This window comes from Pseudophryne corroboree, chromosome 7 (assembly GCF_028390025.1).
Source record: "Pseudophryne corroboree isolate aPseCor3 chromosome 7, aPseCor3.hap2, whole genome shotgun sequence".
NCBI lineage: Eukaryota > Metazoa > Chordata > Amphibia > Anura > Myobatrachidae > Pseudophryne > Pseudophryne corroboree.
Window position 1 is genome coordinate 420045533 of NC_086450.1, and position 23555 is coordinate 420069087.

General features: G+C 49.4%; 1 protein-coding gene across 1 annotated transcript in view; it reads left to right on the top strand.

The window, feature by feature from the left end:
* The window catches only part of CLCN7 (chloride voltage-gated channel 7), a 149525-nt gene that overhangs the window by 117640 nt on the left and 8330 nt on the right, over positions 1-23555 (top strand). The window contains exons 20-21 of the mRNA XM_063934803.1: positions 7692-7777; positions 17555-17687. Coding sequence (XP_063790873.1) covers positions 7692-7777; positions 17555-17687 — 219 coding nt within the window. The remainder of the gene's footprint in view (positions 1-7691; positions 7778-17554; positions 17688-23555) is intronic.

A 23555-nucleotide genomic window follows, 5' to 3' on the forward strand; every position in this document is an offset into this window, starting at 1 on the left:
CTTCAGGGAGGAGGTAAGAGGGTCGCCCAGGTGGGACCCGCCGGTAAATCGCGATCCGGTCGCGGTCCTAGGAGACGGTCCGCGCTGCTGGCGTGGACACTGTGGCCGTGCAGGGACCCCACTATATCCACCAGGGCAGGGAGCACAGGTCTGATTTACAAAAATCCGTTTGTTATAGGCTCCATAGTGCCTGGTGGTGAAGTCCAGCAGAGGGGATAAGACTCTGACCTGTAGCCCCTCCCCAGCCCCAGGCGCCATCTATAGCAGGTTAGACAGTGTTGGTTAAGAACACATGCACTACTATATGAATATTTAGTACAAGTATTCTGTGATATACATCCAGTGTTTACTGTGCATTGTTATATCTGTATACATACATTTCTATATGTATGTATACAGATCTATTTCTATATACTACATTTCTATATATGTAATAATTTCTGCGTTGTACCTGTGACTTTGTGTGCCTATAGCTGCACTGTGGTTTCTATTCTTTGTATCACACATATTGCTATCACTATATTCTGTATCCTGGGGGGTTAAGTGCATCAGGGTCTCATATACCATATAGTGTTCCACAGGATATACTGTTTTTGTATTTTTCACTGTGTTTCAGTCACCTCACACTGCTTAAATCCTCTGTTTGTGTTTTACATTTTCTATCACATTTGCTATCACATAATACGGGTTCTCTTACGTCCTAGAGGATGCTGGGGTCCATATTAGTACCATGGGGGTATAGACTGGTCCACCAGGAGCCATTGGCACGCTAAGAGTTTAACAGTGTGGGCTGGCTCCTCCCTCTATGCCCCTCCTACCAGACTCCGTTTAGAAAATGTGCACGGAGGATGCGGTCACAGCTAGGGGAGCTCTACAGAGCTTCTTTAGAAAAGTTTATTTTAGAGTTTGTTGTTTTACAGGGAGGCTGCTAGCAACAGCCTCCCCGCATCGAGGGACTGAGAGGCGATCAGTGTCCGCCCTGCGGGGTCTGAGCCACTGTCTCCGCTGGCTGGACACTGAGCTCCAGAGGGGATAGATCGCTCGCCGCTGCAGGGGAACGCTCACCCCGGCAGCATGCCGCCACCCTCTTACAGAGCTGAAGTGTGGCGAGTGAGTCATCGGCTCCCTAACGAGCAGTGAGCCGATGTGAAGATGGCAGCTACAGGGTAGGAGCGCAGTACTAACTGTGCTCCGGGGAGCTCAGCGGTACTTAGGTGCGGCGCTGTGAGGGGCGCCCTGAGCCGGCACCTTAACCCTACACTGACCAGAAAGCCAGTCGGGGTCTGCGGATCTCAGCCAGCACAAAATCCTCAAGCCAGTATAATCTAGGAAGAGCGGGAAGACAGCACCATTAAGGGGGCAGAGCTTCTCAGAGCGGACCCAGCAGCGTTCAGCGCCATTTTCCTGCCTACAGACACGCTGCCAGTGGAAGAGCAGTCCCTCCAGAGCACCTCCAGCTATCTGTACGGTACCAGGGGGTTGTAGAAGGGAGGGGAGGCTGGGTAAAGACTGTGTCACCTATTAAGGGACACAGTCAGCGCTGGTTAAGGGTCTCCCTATACCTATATAGCGCTGTGTGGGGGTTGGCTCCAATCTCTGTGTCTCTCTGCCATTCTTGGGGTGGGGGGGGGGGGGAGCTCTGTCTGCCCTGTACCCTGTGTGTGTGTGTGGGGTGTGCAAGCTAACATGTCTAGAGACTCTGTCTCATATGCTGCAGAGGATTTATCTTCTCAGGAAGATCCCATCCCATGTAATCAGGATTGCACTGTTGTAGCGCAGATCCCAGCTAGAGAACCGGAGTGGTTTACCTCTCTAAGGGGGGGCTATTTCTCAGATTTCTGAAAGGGTTGCAAGGATTGAGCTTGCAACTCAGGGGCCCACTGCGGTACATTCCCACAAACGTGCTCTTGCCCAGATTATGCAGGATGACACGATTCTGACACAGCAGACTGTGATGGGGATGTGTCGAAGGGTCGGCATCACTTGCTAAGGGGGTGCAGTGGATTGAGGCCATGTGGGATGTGTTACATATTTCTGACACACCTCCTGAGCAGGTTGAGGAGGCCTTTTTCACAGACAGTAAGAAAGCCCCTCTCACCTTCCCGGCATCTAAGGAATTAAATGCTATATTTGAAAAAGCCTGGGAAAACTCTGAGAAAAAATTCCAGATCCCTAAAAGGGTTCTGGTTGCTTTTCCCTTCCCGGAAGATGATAGAAAAAAAAGTGAGTCTCCGCCTATAGTTGACGCCTCTGTCTCTAGGCTGTCAAAACAGGTGGTCTTACCAGTCCTGGGATCTACCGCGTTGAAAGACCCGGCAGATCGCAAAGTGGATGCTACGCTCCAATCCATATACACGGATTCAGGGGCTATACTGTGGCCTACTATTGCCTGTGCATGGATTTCAAAAGCTATAGCAAAGTGGTCAGTCACTCTGCAGGAGGACTTGACTACGATGGATAAAGGTGATGTTGATTTATTTTTACGTAACATACAGGATTCTGCAGGGTTCCTGGTAGAATCCATGAAGGATCTGGGTTCCATGGCTGCGGGGATCTGCTCCATGTCCATCTTGTCTCGCAGGGGTCTCTGGCTGCGCCAGTGGTCTGCGGATGCGGAATCCAGGAAAAGTGTGGAGAGCCTACCCTATACAGGTTAGGCTCTGTTTGGGGAGGCGCTGGATGCGTGGATTGCCACGGCTACAGCAGGTAAGTCTCCTTTTCTCCCCTCAGCTGCACCGGCTACGAAGAAGCCTTTTACTCCCAACACATCACAGTTCTTTCGGCCCACTAGGCCTAGAAAGGAAACAAACCCTCTCACACCTTCTTTAGAGGTGGTTGTGCCAAATCCAAAAAGCCTGCTCCCGAAGGTTCCCAAACCAGAAGCCTGCTTCTGGTACCTCAAAGTCCTCAGCATGACGGTGGACCGCAAAGTCTGGAGGAAGGTCAGGTGGGAGCAAGACTTCGGCATTTCAGCCACGTCTGGGTGTCGTCTGGCATGGGCCCTTGGATACAGGATGTTGTGTCCCGGGGGTACAAGCTGGAATTTCAAACTCTCCCACCTCACAGATTCTTCAAATCAGGCTTGCCGGCTTTGCCGGCAGACAGAGCTATTCTACTGGACGCTATCCGAAAATTGATAGTGTCCGAGGTCATTGTTCCAGTTCCACCTCATCAGTTGACTAAAGGTTACTATTCAAACCTTTTTGTGGTTCCGAAGCCGGATGGTTCAGTAAGGCCAATTCTGAACTTGAAATCTTTGAACCCTTATCTCAGGGACTTCAAATTCAAGATGGAGTCTCTGAGGGCAGTTATCTCAGGACTGGCGGAGGGGGAGTTCCTGGTGTCCCTGGACATAAAGGTTGCGTACCTCCATATTCCCATTTGGTCGCCGCATCAGGCTTATCTCAGGTTTGCACTGTTAGACGATCACTATCAGTTTCAGGCACTGCCGTTCGGTCTCTCCATGGCACCGAGGGTCTTCACCAAGGTGATGGCAGAGATGATGGTTCTCCTCCGCAAGCAGGGGTTGAACATAATTCCGTATCTGGATGATCTGCTGATCAAGGCGTCGTCCAAAGAGAAGTTGTTAAGATCCATTGCTCTCACAACGCATCTGCTGAAGGAGCACGGTTGGATTCTAAACCTTCCAAAGTCTCATCTGGAGCTGACAAGGAGGCTGTCTTATCTCGGGATGATCCTCGACACGGAGGTGCAGAGGGTGTTTCTACCGGTGGAGAAAGCACTGGTGATTCAAACCATGGTTCGGGATGTATTGAAGCCTGCCAGGGTGTCGGTTCATCAGTGCATCCGCCTTCTGGGGAAGATGGTTGCCTCCTACAAGGCTCTGCAGTACGGAAGGTTTCATGCTCGCTCCTTTTCAACTGGATCTCTTGGACCAGTGGTCAGGATCTCACCTACACATGAACCAGAGGATACGTCTGTCTCCGAAAGCCAGGATTTCACTCCTCTGGTGGCTACAACTACCACACCTTCTGGAGGGCCGAAGGTTTGAAGTTCAGGACTGGACCCTTCTAACCACAGATGCAAGTCTAAGAGGTTGAGGCTCAAGGGTAAACCTTCCAAGGAAGGTGGTCGAGTCAGGAGTCCCTTCTTCCAATAAACATCCTGGAGCTAAGAGCCGTATACAACGGCCGCCTTCAAGCAGCACACCTTCTACAGGATCAGGCTGTTCAGGTGCAGTCGGACAACGTGACCACAGTGGCCTACATTAACCGACAAGGCGGAACGAAGAGTAGGGCTGCAATGTCGGAGGTGACAAAAATCCTCCTCTGGGCAGAAAGGCACGGTGTAGCGATGTCAGCAATCTTTATTCCGGGAGTAGACCACTGGGAAGTGGACTTCCTCGGCAGACACGATCTCCATCCAGGAGAGTGGGGCCTCCACCCGGAGGTGTTCGAGGAGGTAATCAGTTGGTGGGGGGTTTCTCACATAGACATCATGGCCTCCCGCCTGAACAAGAAGCTGCGGAGGTACTGTTCCAGGTCGAGGGACCCACAGGCAGTGGCAGTGGATGCACTAGTAACACCATGGGTGTTCACATCCGTGTATGTATTCCCTCCACTTTCTCTAATTCCAAGAGTTCTACAACTTATAAAAAGAACAAAAGTTTTGGCAATCCTCATTGCTACAGACTGGTCAAGGAGGGCTTGGTACGCGGATCTGCTGGATCTACTGCTGGAAGATCCAAGGCCCCTACCTCTTCAAGAGGATCTTCTACTGCAGGCGCCGTTCGCTTATCAAGACTTACCGCGGCTACGTTTGACGGCATGGCGGTTGGAGCAACACTCTCTCCAGGGTTGGTGGACCAAGGAGGAATCTCTCCTCCCAATAAACATTTTGGAATTGCGGGCAGTGTTCAATGCGTAGGCCTGTTCAAGTACAATCAGACAACGCCTGATGTACGGTGGCGTACATAAATCATCAAGGCGGTACTTGAAGTCGCATGGCAATGATGGAACTGTAAAAAAATCTCCAATGGGCGGAACGCCATCTGCCAGCTATATCGGCAGTGTTCATTCCAGGAGTCCTCAACTGGAAAGCGTACTTCCTCAGTAGTCTGGACATACACGCCGGAGAGTGGAGTCTTCATCCCGAAGTCTTTCAACTCCTAGTGGACAACTGGGGCCTACCAGATGTAGACCTGATGGCGTCTCGACACAATCGCAAGGTTCCGGTCTTCGGAGCAAGGACAAGGGATTCTCAAGCGGCGTTCGTGGACGCACTAGCAATTCCATGGAACTTTTGGCTGCCATATGTGTTCCCTCCAGTGTCATTCCTGCCCAGGGTAATACGGAAGTTCAAGCAAGAAGGAGGAGTACTACTTCTAGTCGCTCCAGCGTGGCCCAGACGGCATTGGTTCTCAGACCTGCGGGGTTTCTCAACAGAGCGTCCTCTTCTACTTACTCGACGCCCAGACCTCCTCGTCCAGGGCCCTTGTGTCTACCCGGACCTGGCCAGACTGGCTTTGACACGTGGCTCTTGAAGCTGCACTCCTGAGACCAAAAGAATTCTCTGAGGTGGTCATTCAAACTATGTTGAAGGCCCGTATTTATTATAGGGTCTGGAATTCTTACTTCACTTTGTGTGCTGCTAAGAATTATGATGCGTATACTTTCAAAACTTAAAGACTTTTGGCTTTTCTCCAGCAAGGCCTAGACTTCGGCCTTCGTCTGGCCTCCCTCAAGGTTCGTATATCTGCCTTGTTGGTGTGGTTTCAGAGGAAAATTGTGTCTCTTCCTGAAGTTTACACTTTCCCTCAGGGTGTTCTACGGATTCAACCTCCCTATGTCCCTGCTGTGGCTCCATTGGATCTGTCTGTTGTATTGAAAGCCCTGCGAGAGTCTCCATTTGAACCCCTTGAGTCTGTGGACCTTAAATGCCTTATGCTTAAGGTCATTTTTCTGTTGGCTATTGCCTCTGCTAGGAGGGTGTCGTACTTGGGCACTTTATCCTGTCGTCCACCCTTTCTGATTTTTCACCGTGACCGGGCTGTTCTTCGAACTCGCCCTGGTTATTTGCCTAAGGTGGTGTCATCTTTTCACCTTAACCTGGAGATTGTGGTTTCCGGCCTTCACCTCTTCTGGTCTGTCCTCCAAAGAAAAATCTTTAGATGTGGTACGGACTCTCCGTGTCTATGTGGAGAGGACTGCCGCCATCATCAGGTCTGATTCTCTTTTTGTAGTTTTTGGTTTTCACAAACGTGGCTGGCCTGCGAATAAGCAGACCTTGGCCAGATGGATTAGAATGGTGATTGCACAAGCCTATGCGCAGGCTGGTCTCCCAGCTCCTGCTGCTATCAAGACCCGTTCTACTCGGTCTGTTGGACCTTCTTGGGCAGTCCGCCGTTGCGCGTCCGCAGAACAATTGTGCAAGACTGCTACGTGGTCCTCAGTGAATACGTTCATCAGGTTCTATGGCTTTGATACTTCCGCTTCCCAGGATGCTTCCTTTGGACGCCGGGTTCTTGTGCCCACTACAGTGTGTCCCCTCCCATGAGGAACTGCTTTAAGACATCCCCGATGTTATTCCCTGTGGAATCCTAGTGTACCCCGCTGCAGAAAAGGAGATTTATGGTAGACTTACCATGGTTAAATCTTTCTGCGAGGTACACTGGATTCCACAGGGCACCCACCCTGACGCTCTTAGCTTCTTTGGGTTTGTATGGCATCAGCCGCTGGTACCTTCTCCTGTCGTGAGAATGTGGTTCTTGGTGGCTAACCTCTACCATCTCCATTTTACCTGCTTAAATGCATTGGACTGGTTAACAAAACTGAGCTCCAGTGCCTGGAGGTGGGGCTATAGAGGAGTCGGTGCAGTGCATGCTGGGAACAGTCAAAGCTTTAGCCTGTTGGTGCCTCAGATCAAGATCCAACTCTACACCCTGATGTTATTCCCTGTGGAATCCAGTGTACCTCGCAGAAAGAGATTTAACCATGGTAAGTCTACCATAAATATCCATTTTCTTGTAATTTTGCACTTTATTTGCTTCCCAGACGCAGCAAACCACCTCCCGGTGTACTAGAGATATGGGGCTGTGATACTAACTGCACAGGGATTTGTTTGAGCGTTAGATATGGGTGGGCTATTTTGTTTCTGTGCAGGGTAAATACTGGCTGCTTTATTTTTAGACTGCAATTTAGATTTCAGTTTGAACACACCACACCCAAATCTAACTCTCTCTGCAAATGTTTTATCTGCCCCCCCCCCCCCCTCCCCTTGCAGTACACATGGTTTTGCCCAACTGCTAACAAATTTGCTGCTATGATCACGTCTGAATTACCCCCAAAGTTCCATATGAAGTACAGTGGAGTTAGGCATGAGAATAAACTGTGTCTGCTGCGTTGCAGCACTTCGTATACAGATTCAGACTCTCGCGCACACACATGTACAAATGTCGCACATTAGACTGATCAGTACAATCTAGCAAAGTAGTTTTGACGCTCCCATTTATGTTATGAAAATAAGAAGCTCAGAGCAGCTGAGGTGTCTGGAACCTGGCGCCTTGGGAGGCGCTGTAGCTGTAGCTTGGGGATACATCTGTTCTCTGTGTAACATCATTAATTGTCATCATTGATGTCACACATGTGATTCTTCCCTCTTGTATGAGGTAGAGTGCATGTTTTAGGTATATATATAGTAAATTTTTGTGACCCGTTTGTATCTTTTTGCAGGGTCTTTATGATCTTCACATTAAGCTGCAGAGTGTTCCATTCCTGCACTGGGAAGCTCCGGTCACCTCTCATTCCCTCACTGCCCGGTCAGTACAGACACTCGCTTTTATTTAACAAAAAAAAAAGGTTTAATGTCATTGTTACTTGGTGTTTTCTTTTCTTGTCTTGTAACTCCCCCATGATTTTTGTATTCTGATATAAAGATTTTGCCATCCCTGGGATTATAACCTGTAAGGATAGTCAATCTCTGCCATAATTTGCCAGGGGAGGTGGTAATGGCCATCTGGATATGTAAATGGATTGGATGCCTGTCGTATCTTAAAGTACAACAGAATAGAAATGATATAGGTGGTCATTCCGAGTTGCTCGCTAGCAGTTTTTAGCAGCCGTGCAAACGCTATGCCCCCGCCCACTGGGAGTGTATTTTAGCTTAGCAGAAGTGCAAACGGTTGTATCGCGTAGCGGCTTCAAAAAATGTTTGTGCCGTTTCAGAGTAGCTCAAAACCTACTCAGCGCTTGCGATCACTTCGGACTATTCAGTTCCGGATTTGACGTCACAAACCCGTCCAGCGTTCGCCTAGCCACGCCTGCATTTTTCCGCACACTCCCTGAAAACGGTCAGTTGCCACCCAGAAACACCCACTTCATGTCAATCACTCTGCGGCAACCAGTGCGACTGAAATGCATCGCTAGATCCTGTGCAAAACTACATTGGTCGTTGTGCCCGTACGTCGCGCGTGTGCATTGCGCCGCATGCGCAGAACTGACTTTTTTAGCCTGATCGCTGCGCTTCGAACAAATGCAGCTAGCGATCAACTCGGAATGACCCCCATTGTGCAGACCTTTGCTGCACAGCATGAAAATTTAATGTGATTTCATATACTGCAAAAGAGAATCTCCTAATCCAGTGTTCTCAATCTCACCAATCAAAAAGATGTAGCCTAGGAACATGATGTGTACCGTCTGCTCCTCTCTCTTCTGTGCCCGGCTGCCGCATGCTCTATGCTCCCATCTGATGCCAAACTGATAGTGACAGGTCTCGTGCACATGGGCAGGGGTCTAGCACACAGGGTTTGGAAGCTGAGGAAGAGGTGCCTTCAGCATGTTAGGGAATGGGAGGAGGAGCACAGCCAGGGTCTGACTGGCAATCTTCAGTCTGGGATCAACACAAGCAAGCGTCCCTCCTCCCACCACTGTCGCCATTCAACCCACTCCTCCTCTCCTAGTATGCATCAGTTAATAGCCAGGGTAACCGCCGTGTGCAGCACGGACAGCAGCTGGACGGGCTGACCTGTCGTTTTACACACACACGCCTGGTAGCCCCCAGGTTCATTTTGACAGGGAGCTGCTCAACTGTAGTGTCGGTCGGCCCTCACGTACCTTTATAGCCAACGTTCACCTCTCGCGTCAATGGCACGTGGTGCTCCGCAGTTTCCAAGTTGGTTATTCGCAATGGTGTCATTTGTCCAGTCACACTACACCTTCACCGCAGCAGCACGCGAACACTTCACACACTGCGCTGTTTCAGAAATACTGCCGTCCTTGGCCCGAAAGCTGATAATTATCACCTTTTTGCAACTCTGATAAATCGCCTCTTTTGCCCATGACAGCAATGAGAGTTGTGTGTGCAGACGGCCTATCACACACCTTATATGCACAACACGTGACATACTTCATGGGCTACGCGCCTCTAAAGTAGGAGGTGGTCATAATAATGTGACTCAAACGTGTGCCTGTGCTCATTAATCCATTCAGGTAATAGGATTACATATTGCAATGAGATCCTGGGCGCTAATATCGCACCCAGATCGCATTGAATATGCGATCATTGATAAATGGGCCCGTAAGAACCAGGATCATCACCAAGGCATGCCGCGGCTCATTTTCTCTGCTTCAGTTGAATAGGGAAAACACCACGCCGCTGGGTTTTAGAAAACTTCATCACCAATTGAATATGCCCCCTGGAGACCTCATGTTTTTGTGATAGAAGCTGATGGATTGAGATGGGGAGAGCCTTAATAAAAAAAAATATTCTAATAACGGGGCCAGATACTGGCACCACGCTGTCTGTAATTAATTTCCTATCAAAGGTGATCAAAAGGAAGAATGGTTTTAAGAGGTGTCCCTGCTGGGTAATTTTACTTTTTACTCTAATGATGGAAATTAACCCTAGTATAAATGTGACTGCATGTTCAAGTGGTAGGGAATATAGACTGTAAGCTCCACTGGGGCAGGGACTAATGTGAATGGCCAAATATTCTCTTTAAAGCGCTGCAGAATGTCTGTGCTGTATATAAATAACTGGTAATAAATAATAATAAATAAAAGGAAAAATAGTGACATACTGCACTAGATAGCAGTGCAATGACACAGACTGACCACAAGATGGCATAAAAACCCCATCATTAGAGTAAAAAATAGGATTTTGGTACTTACCAGGTAAATCCTTTTCTTTGAATCCATAGGGGGCACTGGAGTACTCTTGGGATATGGACGGGCTTCCGTAGGAACAGCACTGAATATTTAAATTTAGTAACACTCCACCCCTCCATATCCCCGAGCACATCTCAGTGTTTTTTCTGTGCTGAACGTGGCAACACCTGAATAACTGAAGTCACGGTTTTTTGAAGAAACTTTTATTTTTTCTTTTTCTTTTTCTTTTTTCTACTATTTGGACACATCCCTTTCCCCCTTCCAAAAGGCAGGGTCAGGGATAGTGCAGCTGCTGGTAGCAGCACGGGCGTGTCGGGCCTCTCTGAAAGAGCTCCCTCACAGCCCACACATCCTCCTGCACAGGCTGGCCGGCGCTTGTTTAAGAAGCCCCGTCGGAGCCTCCGCACGTCTGCAGGAGTAAGGTATGTGAAACGGGGCGGTCAGCTCCCGCTGCCGCCCCGACGTGGGGGTACATAGTGCTTGGTGACGCCGCTGATCTCCCCTCTCAGGCGCCGCACGTTCGGCCACAGACCTCCGTGCAGGCACCGCGGCTCTCCCCTCTCAGGCGCCCGCACGTTCGGCCACAGACCTCCGTGCAGGCACCGCGGCTCTCCCCGCTCAGGCGCCCGCACGTTCGGCCACAGACCTCCGTGCGGGCACCTCTGATCGACTCTCACAGGCCGCCGGCCGCCGCAGCGCTAGCTTGATTAGCTGACGCTATTATACAGGAGCCCACCGCTGGGAAACACGAGGCACACAGCGCTCTACGATACCCGCTGGGGGCCCACACGCTGCGCTGCCGCTGTACTAAGTTAAAAGAGCAGGCAGCCATTACAGGGGGGACAAATAATAATGAAGCAGAGAAATACTGCAGCAGCAGATAAGAGGCTGCAGGGATTGTTACAGTATAATCAGTGAATGTAACCAGCACTAGGATTATATGTATAAGTTAGCAGGGCAGCCATTTTTAACCATGCTTCCTGTGTCTTCCTGCTGTGATTCCAGAACGTTCCAGTACTACATCTCTACTCCACCGGAGGCGCAGGGGTGTTAGTGGGAATTTGGGATCACATTTCATAGTACTGGCCACGTGTACTGCACTGGGCCAGATATATATACAGAGACACCTTATTGCTATTTTACTGAGTCGTGCAGGTGTCTGTTTTTTGTGTATTGTATTGTCTGTCGCCATAATGAGTAAGGCACCAGCAAAAACTAAAAAGCATATTTGCAAAGTATGTGGCAGTGTGTTACCGGATGCATCTACCACATGTAAAGTATGTTTTGTGGATTCCGTTCAGAATACCATTTCTGCTCCGGTTTTACAACCAATTTCCTCACCGGACCCTCCGTGGGGTATGTTAGTAAATGTACTGGAGAGATTTCAGACAGAAATGACCGCGGCTCGTCTGGAGCGAGAAACGTTAAGATCTGAGTCTAGGGTGAGACCGCCAGAACTACCGGAGGCGTCTCAGCCTTGCGTAAGGTCCAAATCCATTTTGGGCAAACGGGATAATTTTCATATGTCTTATGATTTTCCAGTGTCTGCTATGTTGCATTCTGACGATTCCATGCCAGACCTCACGGAACACGATGAGGGTGAGGAAGGCGAAGTGGAGTCAGATAACGAGGATGTTAACAGTTCCGGCATTGATGATCTCATCAGAGCGGTACGGCAGTCTCTAAGGTTTCCTGAAGCTGAGCAGCCTCTCACCAATGATCAGGTCGTATTTACTAAACGACGGAAGACGCCAGTAAGTTTTCCTGTGTCGTATTCTCTAAATCAGATGTTAGTAGAAACACGACAGAATCCATGGGAGAATCCACCAATAGTTGATTCTTCAGTGTCAAAGCTTACCAAGAAATTAACCATACCAGTGCCAGCAGCTACTACGCTTAAAGATCCTTCAGATCGCAAGATAGAAACTATGCTAAAAACCATGTATGTAGCAGCAGGTGTGATGCTAAGACCTGGATTGGTTGGCATTTGGGTAACTAAGGCGCTCATAATATGGCTTACAGAACTCAAATCTGCTTTACAGGACGAAAACCTGATAGTTCTGGTAAATCAAATGATTGAGGCTGTAGAGTATCTCTGTACAGCGTCTACTGACGTCTGTCAGCTCACTTCTCGTATTTCATCTTCGCTAGTTACGGCACGAAGAGCACTCTACCTGCGTACTTATCAAGCGGAGGCAGAGGTCAAACGAAGTATAGAGGCGTTGCCTTACGATGGCAAGAAGTTGTTTGGTCCAGAATTGGACGCATGGATTAAGGAGGCTACGGGAGGTAAGTCTGTTTTCTTACCATTGCCTCCACCTGCGCCAAGAAGAAGGTACGCTGGACCTTCGTTCAAATCCTTTAGACCTCAGCCCTTTCGAGGACGTGGCAGAGGATCAGCCACGCCTGCTAGACGTGGTCGAGGACGTGGTTTCCATCAAACCAACACAACTCGCCAAGACGCTAAGGTTACCGACAAGCCAGTGGCATGACGGGTTACCAGCCCATCTCGGTTCTCCAATTGTGGGAGCACGCCTTCAGACGTTCCATGGGGCGTGGTTCCACACATCCGCGGAGGGCTGGATTCGCAATTTAGTGTTAAAAGGTTACAAAATAGAGTTCGACTGTCTGCCGCCTCTGCGGTTTTTCAAGACAGGATTGCCTCTGTCGGACGACAAGAGGAGAGTTTTGCAAATTGCCATTCAGTCCTTACTGGATTCGGCAGTGTTGATTCCGGTCCCTGTACACCAACAGGGTCAGGGTTATTATTCAAGCCTGTTTGTGGTCCCGAAGCCGGATGGCTCAGTCAGACCAATATTGAACTTAAAGGGCCTCAATCAGTACGTAACTTACTACAGATTCAAAATGGAGTCTCTACGTTCGGTGATTGCGGGGTTAGAGACCAAGGAGTTTATGATTGCCTTAGACCTCAAGGATGCGTACTTACACATTCCAATTTGGCAGCCTCATCAGAAATTCTTACGGTTTGCAATACGCCAGAACCATTACCAGTTTCAGGCTCTGCCGTTTGGCCTGTCATCAGCGCCTCGGGTATTCACCAAAGTAATGTCTGTGATGATAGCTCACCTCAGATCCCTGGGAGTGACAATAGTTCCGTATTTAGACGATCTGCTCATCAAAGCTCCGTCTCAACAGATACTTACCCAACATGCGCTGCTAACATACAATGTACTGGTTCACCACGGTTGGATTGTAAATTTCAAGAAATCACATCTAATTCCGTCTCAACGCCTTCAGTTCCTAGGTATGATTCTCGATACGGTCAATCAAAGGATTTACCTACCACAACAGAAAGTACAAATGCTACGCCATCTAGTACAATTAGTGCTCAAGCCACGCACAGTGTCGGTACACTTGTGCATTCGCCTGTTAGGCACAATGGTGGCAGCTTTCGAGGCGCTTCAGTTCGGAAGATTTCACTCTCGTCCATTTCAGCTGAACGTGCTTGCCCAGTGGTCGGGCTCGCATCTGCAGATTCACCACAGGGTGAGGTTGTCACCAATAGCAAGAGTATCTCTGCTATGGTGGCTCAAGGAACACAATTTAACCGCAGGAAGACGGTTCGGAGTTTGCAATTGGATAATTCTAACTACGGACGCCAGTCTCAGAGGTTGGGGAGCGGTAATTCAAAATTGTCAGCTCCAGGGTCTCTGGGCGGATCACGAGAAATTGCTGTCTATAAATGTTCTAGAACTCCGCGCAATTTTCAATGCGCTACGACAAGCAGTGCACATGATTCGCTCTCAGCCTGTCCAAGTGCAGTCGGACAATGCGACAGCGGTCGCATACATCAACAAACAAGGAGGAACGAGAAGCCGCATGGCAATGCGGGAAGTAGCTCGAATCCTCAATTGGGCGGAATGCCACCAGGTGATATTGTCGGCCGTGTTCATTCCGGGAGTGGACAACTGGGAAGCGGATTATCTCAGTCGTCGGTTGGTTCAGCGATGGGGTTATCCTCAGGTGGACCTGATGGCATCTCGACACAATCATCAAACGCCCCAGTATGTGTCCAGAACAAGAGATCCAAAGGCAGTCGCGGTGGATGCTCTCACTGTCGCGTGGCCGTACAGTCTTGTGTATCTGTTTCCACCGTTTCCGCTGCTCCCTCTGGTGCTAAAACGGATCAAAAGAGAGTCGCTCACAGTCATACTAGTGGCGCCTCATTGGCCTCGGAGAGCTTGGTTCTCGGATCTTCGAGGATTACTCGCAGACGATCCGTGGCCGCTCCCAATACGTCCAGACCTGTTACAACAGGGTCCGTTTCTTTACCCCGATTTAGCGCGGCTGCGTTTGACGGGGTGGCTGTTGAGACCGCCCTCTTAAGAAGAGAGGGCATTCCAGATTCAGTTATACCAACCATGTTACGAGCTAGGAAGCCGGTTACGGCAGCTCATTATTACAGAATATGGCGTGCATATATAGGTTGGTGTGAAGCTCGGCAATTTCCGACATCAGCTTTCAAAGTATGCCGCCTGTTGTTTCTACAAACAGGGTTAGATGGAGGATTGCGTTTATCTACACTAAAGGTGCAGGTATCTGCTTTGTCAATTTACTTTCAAAGACGAGTGGCTCTATTGCCGTCTATACGCACTTTTCTCCAAGGTGTACTCAGGGTACAGCCTCCATTCATTCCACCTACAGCGCCATGGGACTTGAATCTGGTTTTGGAGTTCTTACAGTTTTCATATTTTGAACCCTTACAACAAGTGGATATAAAGTTTCTCACTTGGAAAACAATTTTTCTCTTAGCCTTAGCTTCGGCAAGGCGTGTTTCGGATTTGGGTGCCTTGTCATGCAAGCCACCGTATTTGGTGTTTCATGATGACAGAGCGGAACTTCGGACGAATCCCGCCTTCTTACCAAAGGTAGTGTCATCTTTTCACATCAATCAACCAATAGTAGTTCCTGTGTTGACAGCACATTCTGGAACTCTGGATGTGGTTCGCGCATTACGCGTTTATGTATCCCGAACGTCTTCAGTTCGTAAGACGGATACGTTATTTGTTCTTTATGATGCTGCCAAGATTGGTTGGCCAGCATCTAAACAAACTTTATCCAGATGGATAAAACTGACCATACGTCAGGCTTACCTTCATGCTAGGTTACAACCGCCTACGTCAGTAACCGCTCATTCCACACGTTCTGTGGGAACTTCATGGGCAGCTGGTCGTGGGGCTTCTGCGACGCAGCTTTGCCGGGCGGCTACATGGTCTTCAGTGCACACGTTTGTGCGCTTTTACAAGTTTGATACTTTTGCGGCATCAGCATCTAGCTTTGGCCGCCTAGTGTTACAAGTGCCAAACAGCTCTCCCGCCCACGGGGGAAGCTTTGGTACGTCCCAAGAGTACTCCAGTGACCCCTAGTGGATGAAAAAGAAAATAGGATTTTGGTACTTACCAGGTAAATCCTTTTCTTTGAATCCATAGGGGGCACTGGACGCCCACCCAGAGCAGTTTTACCTACTTGTGGTTAGTTCTGAGGATCTTATGGTAACACACTTTCACCGACTGGTTCAAGTTACAAGTGCTGGTTAGGGTGTCAACTGTTTAGTTGTCAGTAACGTTATGTGTTAACAACGTTAGTGTCAGTTATGTTATATGTAATACTCCATTATCAACCTCTCTTAATTCCTGTTCGGCTCAGTAAAAAACACTGAGATGTGCTCGGGGATATGGAGGGGTGGAGTGTTACTAAATTTAAATATTCAGTGCTGTTCCTGCGGAAGCCCGTCCATATCCCAAGAGTACTCCAGTGCCCCCTATGGATTCAAAGAAAAGGATTTACCTGGTAAGTACCAAAATCCTATTTTTTACTCTAATGATGGGGTTTTTATGCCATCTTGTGGTCAGTCTGTGTCATTGCACTGCTATCTAGTGCAGTATGTCACTATTTTTCCTTTTATTTATTATTATTTATTACCAGTTATTTATATACAGCACAGACATTCTGCAGCGCTTTAAAGAGAATATTTGGCCATTCACATTAGTCCCTGCCCCAGTGGAGCTTACAGTCTATATTCCCTACCACTTGAACATGCAGTCACATTTATACTAGGGTTAATTTTAGTTGGAAGCCAATTAACCTACCAGTATATTTTTGGATTGTGGGAGGAAACCGAAGTACCCAGAGGGAACCTACGCAAGCATGGGGAGAATGTATAAACTCCACAAACAGAGTCAAGGTGGGAATCCAACCCATGACCTCAGTTCTGTGAGCATTGCAAACTCTTTATATCTAAAACAAGCTGGTTCATATAAAAGCTTCTGGTAATGTTTATCTGAAGATTCCCAGATGTAGCAAGATTTTTGGTTCCTCTATTCGGGATGCGGTGAATATGCCGGTTGTTGGTATCACGGCATCGGAACTCCGAAAAGGGCAGGAGACTGATTCCAGAATCCAGACAGGCTGCATCCTGACCATTACAACAGCCGGCGGGTTAGGTTTAGAGATGGTGAGGGGGTTGGATTAGGTTTAGGATACCTGGGGGTTTTGGTTAAGCTGTGTGTGTGTGTGTGTGTGTGTGCGGAGAGGGAGGGTTAGGGTTTGGCACCACCAGGGGAGGTTAGGGTCAGGCTGTGGTGGAGGGAGGGTTAGGTTTAGGTTCTGGGGAGGGTGGCGGGTTAGGTTTAGGCGGCGGAAGGGGGGTGGTGGTTAGGATCAGGCACTAAAGGGGAAGTTAGCTTTAGACTGTGGGACCAGAGGGTTAGGGGAAAGGTTAGAGGAGGAAATTAGCCATAACTTATCCCTGTCGGGATATTATAAATCGGGATACAGGCATCGGTATTACGAACGCCAGGCTCCCGTGCGCCGGCAATTAATACGGATTCCCTCTATTCAACCGTATTGACCACTCCTTGTATGGGGTGTGGCATTAACACTCCTAATTAGGATCCAGGCTAGGTGTCTGTGATCTGTATGTACACAGCCACTGGTGACCTGCATGGACACATTAAAAGAAAGCAGTGATCATGGTTGTAGTATTTTCTATATCAGGGGAAGGCAGCCTGTGGAACTGCACATCCCAGCATACCCTTCCACAGTGTCGCTGTTGGGGCATTGTAAATCTGTGGCAGGGAATGCTGGGGTGTGTAGTTCCACAGCAGCTGGCGTGCCTTCCTCTGTTCAGTTTGCACAGCACAACTCTTTGAAGAGCAGCTCGCTTCCTAGCCAGAAAATGCCTGATAACAGAGAGCACTAGTGTGCACTAGATGTAAATCCAATGTCCCAAATCTCCAATTCTGCCTAATTATGGGACCTGCTAGTACCTCTTGTTGTAGGGCAGCATCTATTTATTATAAGTTTGCTGCTTCTTTATTTGCTTCCGTAGTATCAGCTTGTTTAGGGAATGAGTGATTTTTAGAAGGTGCCGTCATTCTATACACTAACGTGCTGGTGCTTTATTGCAGGGAAATAATGAGTACCCCGGTCACCTTCCTGCGCAGGAGGGAGAAAGTGGGCATCATCGTGGATATCCTCAGCAAGCCCACATCTAACCACAATGGCTTTCCTGTGGTGGAGAATAATGGAACCACCGGTCAGGTGAGGAGGGGGCTACTCGCAAAGGGACTAGATCCAAGAGGGAACATTATAAAAGCGATCTTCGCACAGATATGTGTTGGATAGAATGAGGTGACCTGTAGTAAAGTAGAAAGCTGACCTGAGCTGAGCTTCGTGTAATTCATCCAGACCCTGATAATGCAACAGTCCTAGCGGGAGGCAGTCTCTATTGTCCAAACTGCTGGCACTCTTTATTGTCTGGATGCCCGAAACGATCCACTGTGCGAATGAGAAGTGCATGTTGTAGGGGACCTGACCAAGCTCGCCCAAACATGGAACGGTATCCAGGGAGATCCTCCCATTGTTTAGTGGAGCTTAGTCAGTGTTTTGACGTGAATTCAAGGTCGATGGGCTCTGACCTGTGCAGGGCCTGCCTTATGCGCTGTGCGGCTTCAGTTGTACAGGATCTTGCGTCTGCTGCACTCTGTCTCCAGATTGCCTTCATTGATACCTGGCTGCAAGGACGATCTCCCACGCCCCAGGACTTCACCACCTTAGATACCCGTTTCCCTACTCCTCAGCTCTCTGGCCTAGCAGGACACATGCTCTTACTCCTTTTAGGTGGCAGCTGACAGCACAACTGAGAGCACTCACATCGTCATGTGCGCTTACTCTTACATAGAAACATAGAAATTGAGGGGACAGGATAGAAACATTCAATTATATCAAGGAATTTAACAAGGTACAGGAGGGAAATATTCTTGAAAGGAAGAGAAGTAGTAGAACACGAGGACATGTAAAGAAAGTGGAGGTAGTTCGGCTCAAAGGAAATTTTAAATAAAAAATTACTTCACAGGAAGGGTAGTGGATAAGTGGAATAGCTTCTCATAAGAGGCGGTAGAAGCTAAGACAGTACAGCAATTTAAACATGATTGGGGTAGGCATAATGCTTACAAAGAGCTAGGGATCAAATAGGGTTCAGGTTACAAAAAGGTTAAAAAAACAAAAAGGGCAGACTAGATGGGTCATGTGGTCAAAATCTATTTTCCCTTCTCTGCTCCAAGCTAATTCCTTGGATCAGGTCCTCAATGGCCCATATAGTATCCACCAGACTGCTCAGCGCTGCCTCTCTCTGTTGGTATTTCTACCGAAATAACAGGTTTCCTAGATGATGGATAATGGTGTGTTAACAAGAAAACTGTGTTTCTGTAGTTACATGTACAGTCATCTCCCCAATGTTGGGTGGTAGGGCACTGGACAGATGAATGTTAATAATATTTAAAGTATTTGCATTAAGAAGAAAATGGCAAATTTGAGAATATAGGCACAGGAACAAATAATATCTGAGACAATATCATTTATATTCCACTAGACTGCTGATGGAGCTTGCTGTGTATGGCGCACAGTCTGGAGCTGATGATGGAGCTTGCTGTGAATAGTGCACAGCCTGGAGCTGCTTTTGGAGCTTGCTGGGTATAGCGCACAGCCTGGAGCTGATGTTGGAGCTTGCTGTGAATAGCGCACAGCCTGGAGCTGATGTTGGAGCTTGCTGTGTATAGCGCACAGCCTGGAGCTAATGTTGACGCTTGCTGTGTATAGCGCACAGCCTGGAGCTGATGTTGGAGCTTGCTGTATATGACGTACAGCCTGGAGCTGATGTTGGAGCTTGCTGTGTATAACGCACAGCCTGGTGCTAATGGTGAAGCTTGCTGTGTATAGCGCAGGCCTGGAGCTGATGTTGGAGCTTGCTGTATATGATGCACAGCCTGGAGCTAATGGTGAAGCTTGCTGTGTATAGCGCACGGCCTGGAGCTGATGTTGGATTTTGCTGTGTATGAAGCACAGCCTGGTGCTGATGTTGGAGCTTGCTGTGTATAGCGCACAGCCTGGAGCTGATGGAGCTTGCTGTGTATAGTGCACGGCCTGGAGTTGATGTCCAAGCTTCCTGTGTACAGCGCACAGCCTGGAGCTGATGTTGGAGCTTCCTGTGTACAGCGCACAGCCTGGAGCTGATGTTGGAGCTTGCTGTATATGATGCACAGCCTGGTGCTGATGTTGGAGCTTGCTGTGTATAGCGCACAGCCTGGAGATGATGGAGCTTGCTGTGTATAGTGCATGGCCTGGAGCTGATGTCCAAGCTTCCTGTGTATAGCGCACGGCCTGGAGCTAATGTTGTAGCTTGCTGTGTATAGCGCACAGCCTGGAGCTGATGTTGGAGCTTGCTGTGTATAGCGCACAGCCTGGAGCTGATGTTGGAGCTTGCCGTGTATAGTGCACAGCCTGGAGCTGATGTTGGAGCTTGCTGTATATGACGCACAGCCTGGAGCTGATGTTGGAGCTTGCTGTATATGATGCACAGCCTGGAGCTGATGTTGGAGCTTGCTGTATATGACGCACAGCCTGGAGCTGATGTTGGAGCTTGCTGTATATGACGCACAGCCTGGAGCTGATGTTGGAGCTTGCTGTGTAATAGCGCACAGCCTGGAGCTGATGTTGGAGCTTGCTGTGTAATAGCGCACAGCCTGGAGCTGATGTTGGAGCTTGCTGTGTATGGCGTACAGCCTGGTGCTGATGTTGGAGCTTGCTGTGTATAGCGCACAGCCTGGAGCTGATGTTGGACTTGCTCTGTATAGCGCACAGCCTGGAGCTGATGTTGGACTTGCCGTGTATAGCGCACAGCCTGGAGCTGATGTTGGACTTGCTGTGAATAGCGCACAGCCTGGAGCTGATGTTGGACTTGCTCTGTATAGCGCACAGCCTGGAGCTGATGTCCAAGCTTCCTGTGTATAGCGCACGGCCTGAAGCTAATGTTGTAGCTTGCTGTGTACAGCGCACAGCCTGGAGCTGATGTTGGAGCTTGCTGTATATGACGCACAGTCTGGAGCTGATATTGGAGCTTGCTGTATATGACGCACAGCCTGGAGCTGATGTTGGAGCTTGCTGTGTATAGCGCACAGCCTGGAGCTGATGTTGGAGCTTGCTGTATATGACGCATAGTCTGGAGCTGATATTGGAGCTTGCTGTATATGACGCACAGCCTGGAGCTGATGTTGGAGCTTGCTGTGTATAGCGCACAGCCTGGAGCTGATGTTGGAGCTTGCTGTATATGACGTACAGCCTGGAGCTGATGTTGGAGCTTGCTGTGTATAACGCACAGCCTGGTGCTAATGGTGAAGCTTGCTGTGTATAGCGCAGGCCTGGAGCTGATGTTGGAGCTTGCTGTATATGACGCACAGTCTGGAGCTGATATTGGAGCTTGCTGTATATGACGCACAGCCTGGAGCTGATGTTGGAGCTTGCTGTGTATAGCGCACAGCCTGGAGCTGATGTTGGAGCTTGCTGTATATGACGCATAGTCTGGAGCTGATATTGGAGCTTGCTGTATATGACGCACAGCCTGGAGCTGATGTTGGAGCTTGCTGTGTATAGCGCACAGCCTGGAGCTGATGTTGGAGCTTGCTGTATATGACGTACAGCCTGGAGCTGATGTTGGAGCTTGCTGTGTATAACGCACAGCCTGGTGCTAATGGTGAAGCTTGCTGTGTATAGCGCAGGCCTGGAGCTGATGTTGGAGCTTGCTGTATATGATGCACAGCCTGGAGCTAATGGTGAAGCTTGCTGTGTATAGCGCACGGCCTGGAGCTGATGTTGGATTTTGCTGTGTATGAAGCACAGCCTGGTGCTGATGTTGGAGCTTGCTGTGTATAGCGCACAGCCTGGAGCTGATGGAGCTTGCTGTGTATAGTGCACGGCCTGGAGTTGATGTCCAAGCTTCCTGTGTACAGCGCACAGCCTGGAGCTGATGTTGGAGCTTCCTGTGTACAGCGCACAGCCTGGAGCTGATGTTGGAGCTTGCTGTATATGATGCACAGCCTGGTGTTGATGTTGGAGCTTGCTGTGTATAGCGCACAGCCTGGAGATGATGGAGCTTGCTGTGTATAGCGCACGGCCTGGAGCTAATGTTGTAGCTTGCTGTGTATAGCGCACGGCCTGGAGCTAATGTTGTAGCTTGCTGTGTATAGCGCACAGCCTGGAGCTGATGTTGGAGCTTGCTGTGTATAGCGCACAGCCTGGAGCTGATGTTGGAGCTTGCCGTGTATAGTGCACAGCCTGGAGCTGATGTTGGAGCTTGCTGTATATGACGCACAGCCTGGAGCTGATGTTGGAGCTTGCTGTATATGACGCACAGCCTGGAGCTGATGTTGGAGCTTGCTGTATATGACGCACAGCCTGGAGCTGATGTTGGAGCTTGCTGTATATGACGCACAGCCTGGAGCTGATGTTGGAGCTTGCTGTATATGACGCACAGCCTGGAGCTGATGTTGGAGCTTGCTGTGTAATAGCGCACAGCCTGGAGCTGATGTTGGAGCTTGCTGTGTAATAGCGCACAGCCTGGAGCTGATGTTGGAGCTTGCTGTGTATGGCGTACAGCCTGGTGCTGATGTTGGAGCTTGCTGTGTATAGCGCACGGCCTGGAGCTGATGTTGGATTTTGCTGTGTATGAAGCACAGCCTGGTGCTGATGTTGGAGCTTGCTGTGTATAGCGCACAGCCTGGAGCTGATGGAGCTTGCTGTGTATAGTGCACGGCCTGGAGTTGATGTCCAAGCTTCCTGTGTACAGCGCACAGCCTGGAGCTGATGTTGGAGCTTCCTGTGTACAGCGCACAGCCTGGAGCTGATGTTGGAGCTTGCTGTATATGATGCACAGCCTGGTGCTGATGTTGGAGCTTGCTGTGTATAGCGCACAGCCTGGAGATGATGGAGCTTGCTGTGTATAGTGTATGGCCTGGAGCTGATGTCCAAGCTTCCTGTGTATAGCGCACGGCCTGGAGCTAATGTTGTAGCTTGCTGTGTATAGCGCACAGCCTGGAGCTGATGTTGGAGCTTGCTGTGTATAGCGCACAGCCTGGAGCTGATGTTGGAGCTTGCCGTGTATAGTGCACAGCCTGGAGCTGATGTTGGAGCTTGCTGTATATGACGCACAGCCTGGAGCTGATGTTGGAGCTTGCTGTATATGACGCACAGCCTGGAGCTGATGTTGGAGCTTGCTGTATATGACGCACAGCCTGGAGCTGATGTTGGAGCTTGCTGTATATGACGCACAGCCTGGAGCTGATGTTGGAGCTTGCTGTGTAATAGCGCACAGCCTGGAGCTGATGTTGGAGCTTGCTGTGTAATAGCGCACAGCCTGGAGCTGATGTTGGAGCTTGCTGTGTATGGCGTACAGCCTGGTGCTGATGTTGGAGCTTGCTGTGTATAGCGCACAGCCTGGAGCTGATGTTGGACTTGCTCTGTATAGCGCACAGCCTGGAGCTGATGTTGGACTTGCCGTGTATAGCGCACAGCCTGGAGCTGATGTTGGACTTGCTGTGAATAGCGCACAGCCTGGAGCTGATGTTGGACTTGCTCTGTATAGCGCACAGCCTGGAGCTGATGTCCAAGCTTCCTGTGTATAGCGCACGGCCTGAAGCTAATGTTGTAGCTTGCTGTGTACAGCGCACAGCCTGGAGCTGATGTTGGAGCTTGCTGTATATGACGCACAGTCTGGAGCTGATATTGGAGCTTGCTGTATATGACGCACAGCCTGGAGCTGATGTTGGAGCTTGCTGTGTATAGCGCACAGCCTGGAGCTGATGTTGGAGCTTGCTGTATATGACGCATAGTCTGGAGCTGATATTGGAGCTTGCTGTATATGACGCACAGCCTGGAGCTGATGTTGGAGCTTGCTGTGTATAGCGCACAGCCTGGAGCTGATGTTGGAACTTGCTGTATATGACGCACAGCCTGGAGCTGATGTTGGAGCTTGCTGTGTATAGCGCACAGCCTGGAGCTGATGTTGGAGCTTGCTGTATATGACGCACAGTCTGGAGCTGATATTGGAGCTTGCTGTATATGACGCACAGCCTGGAG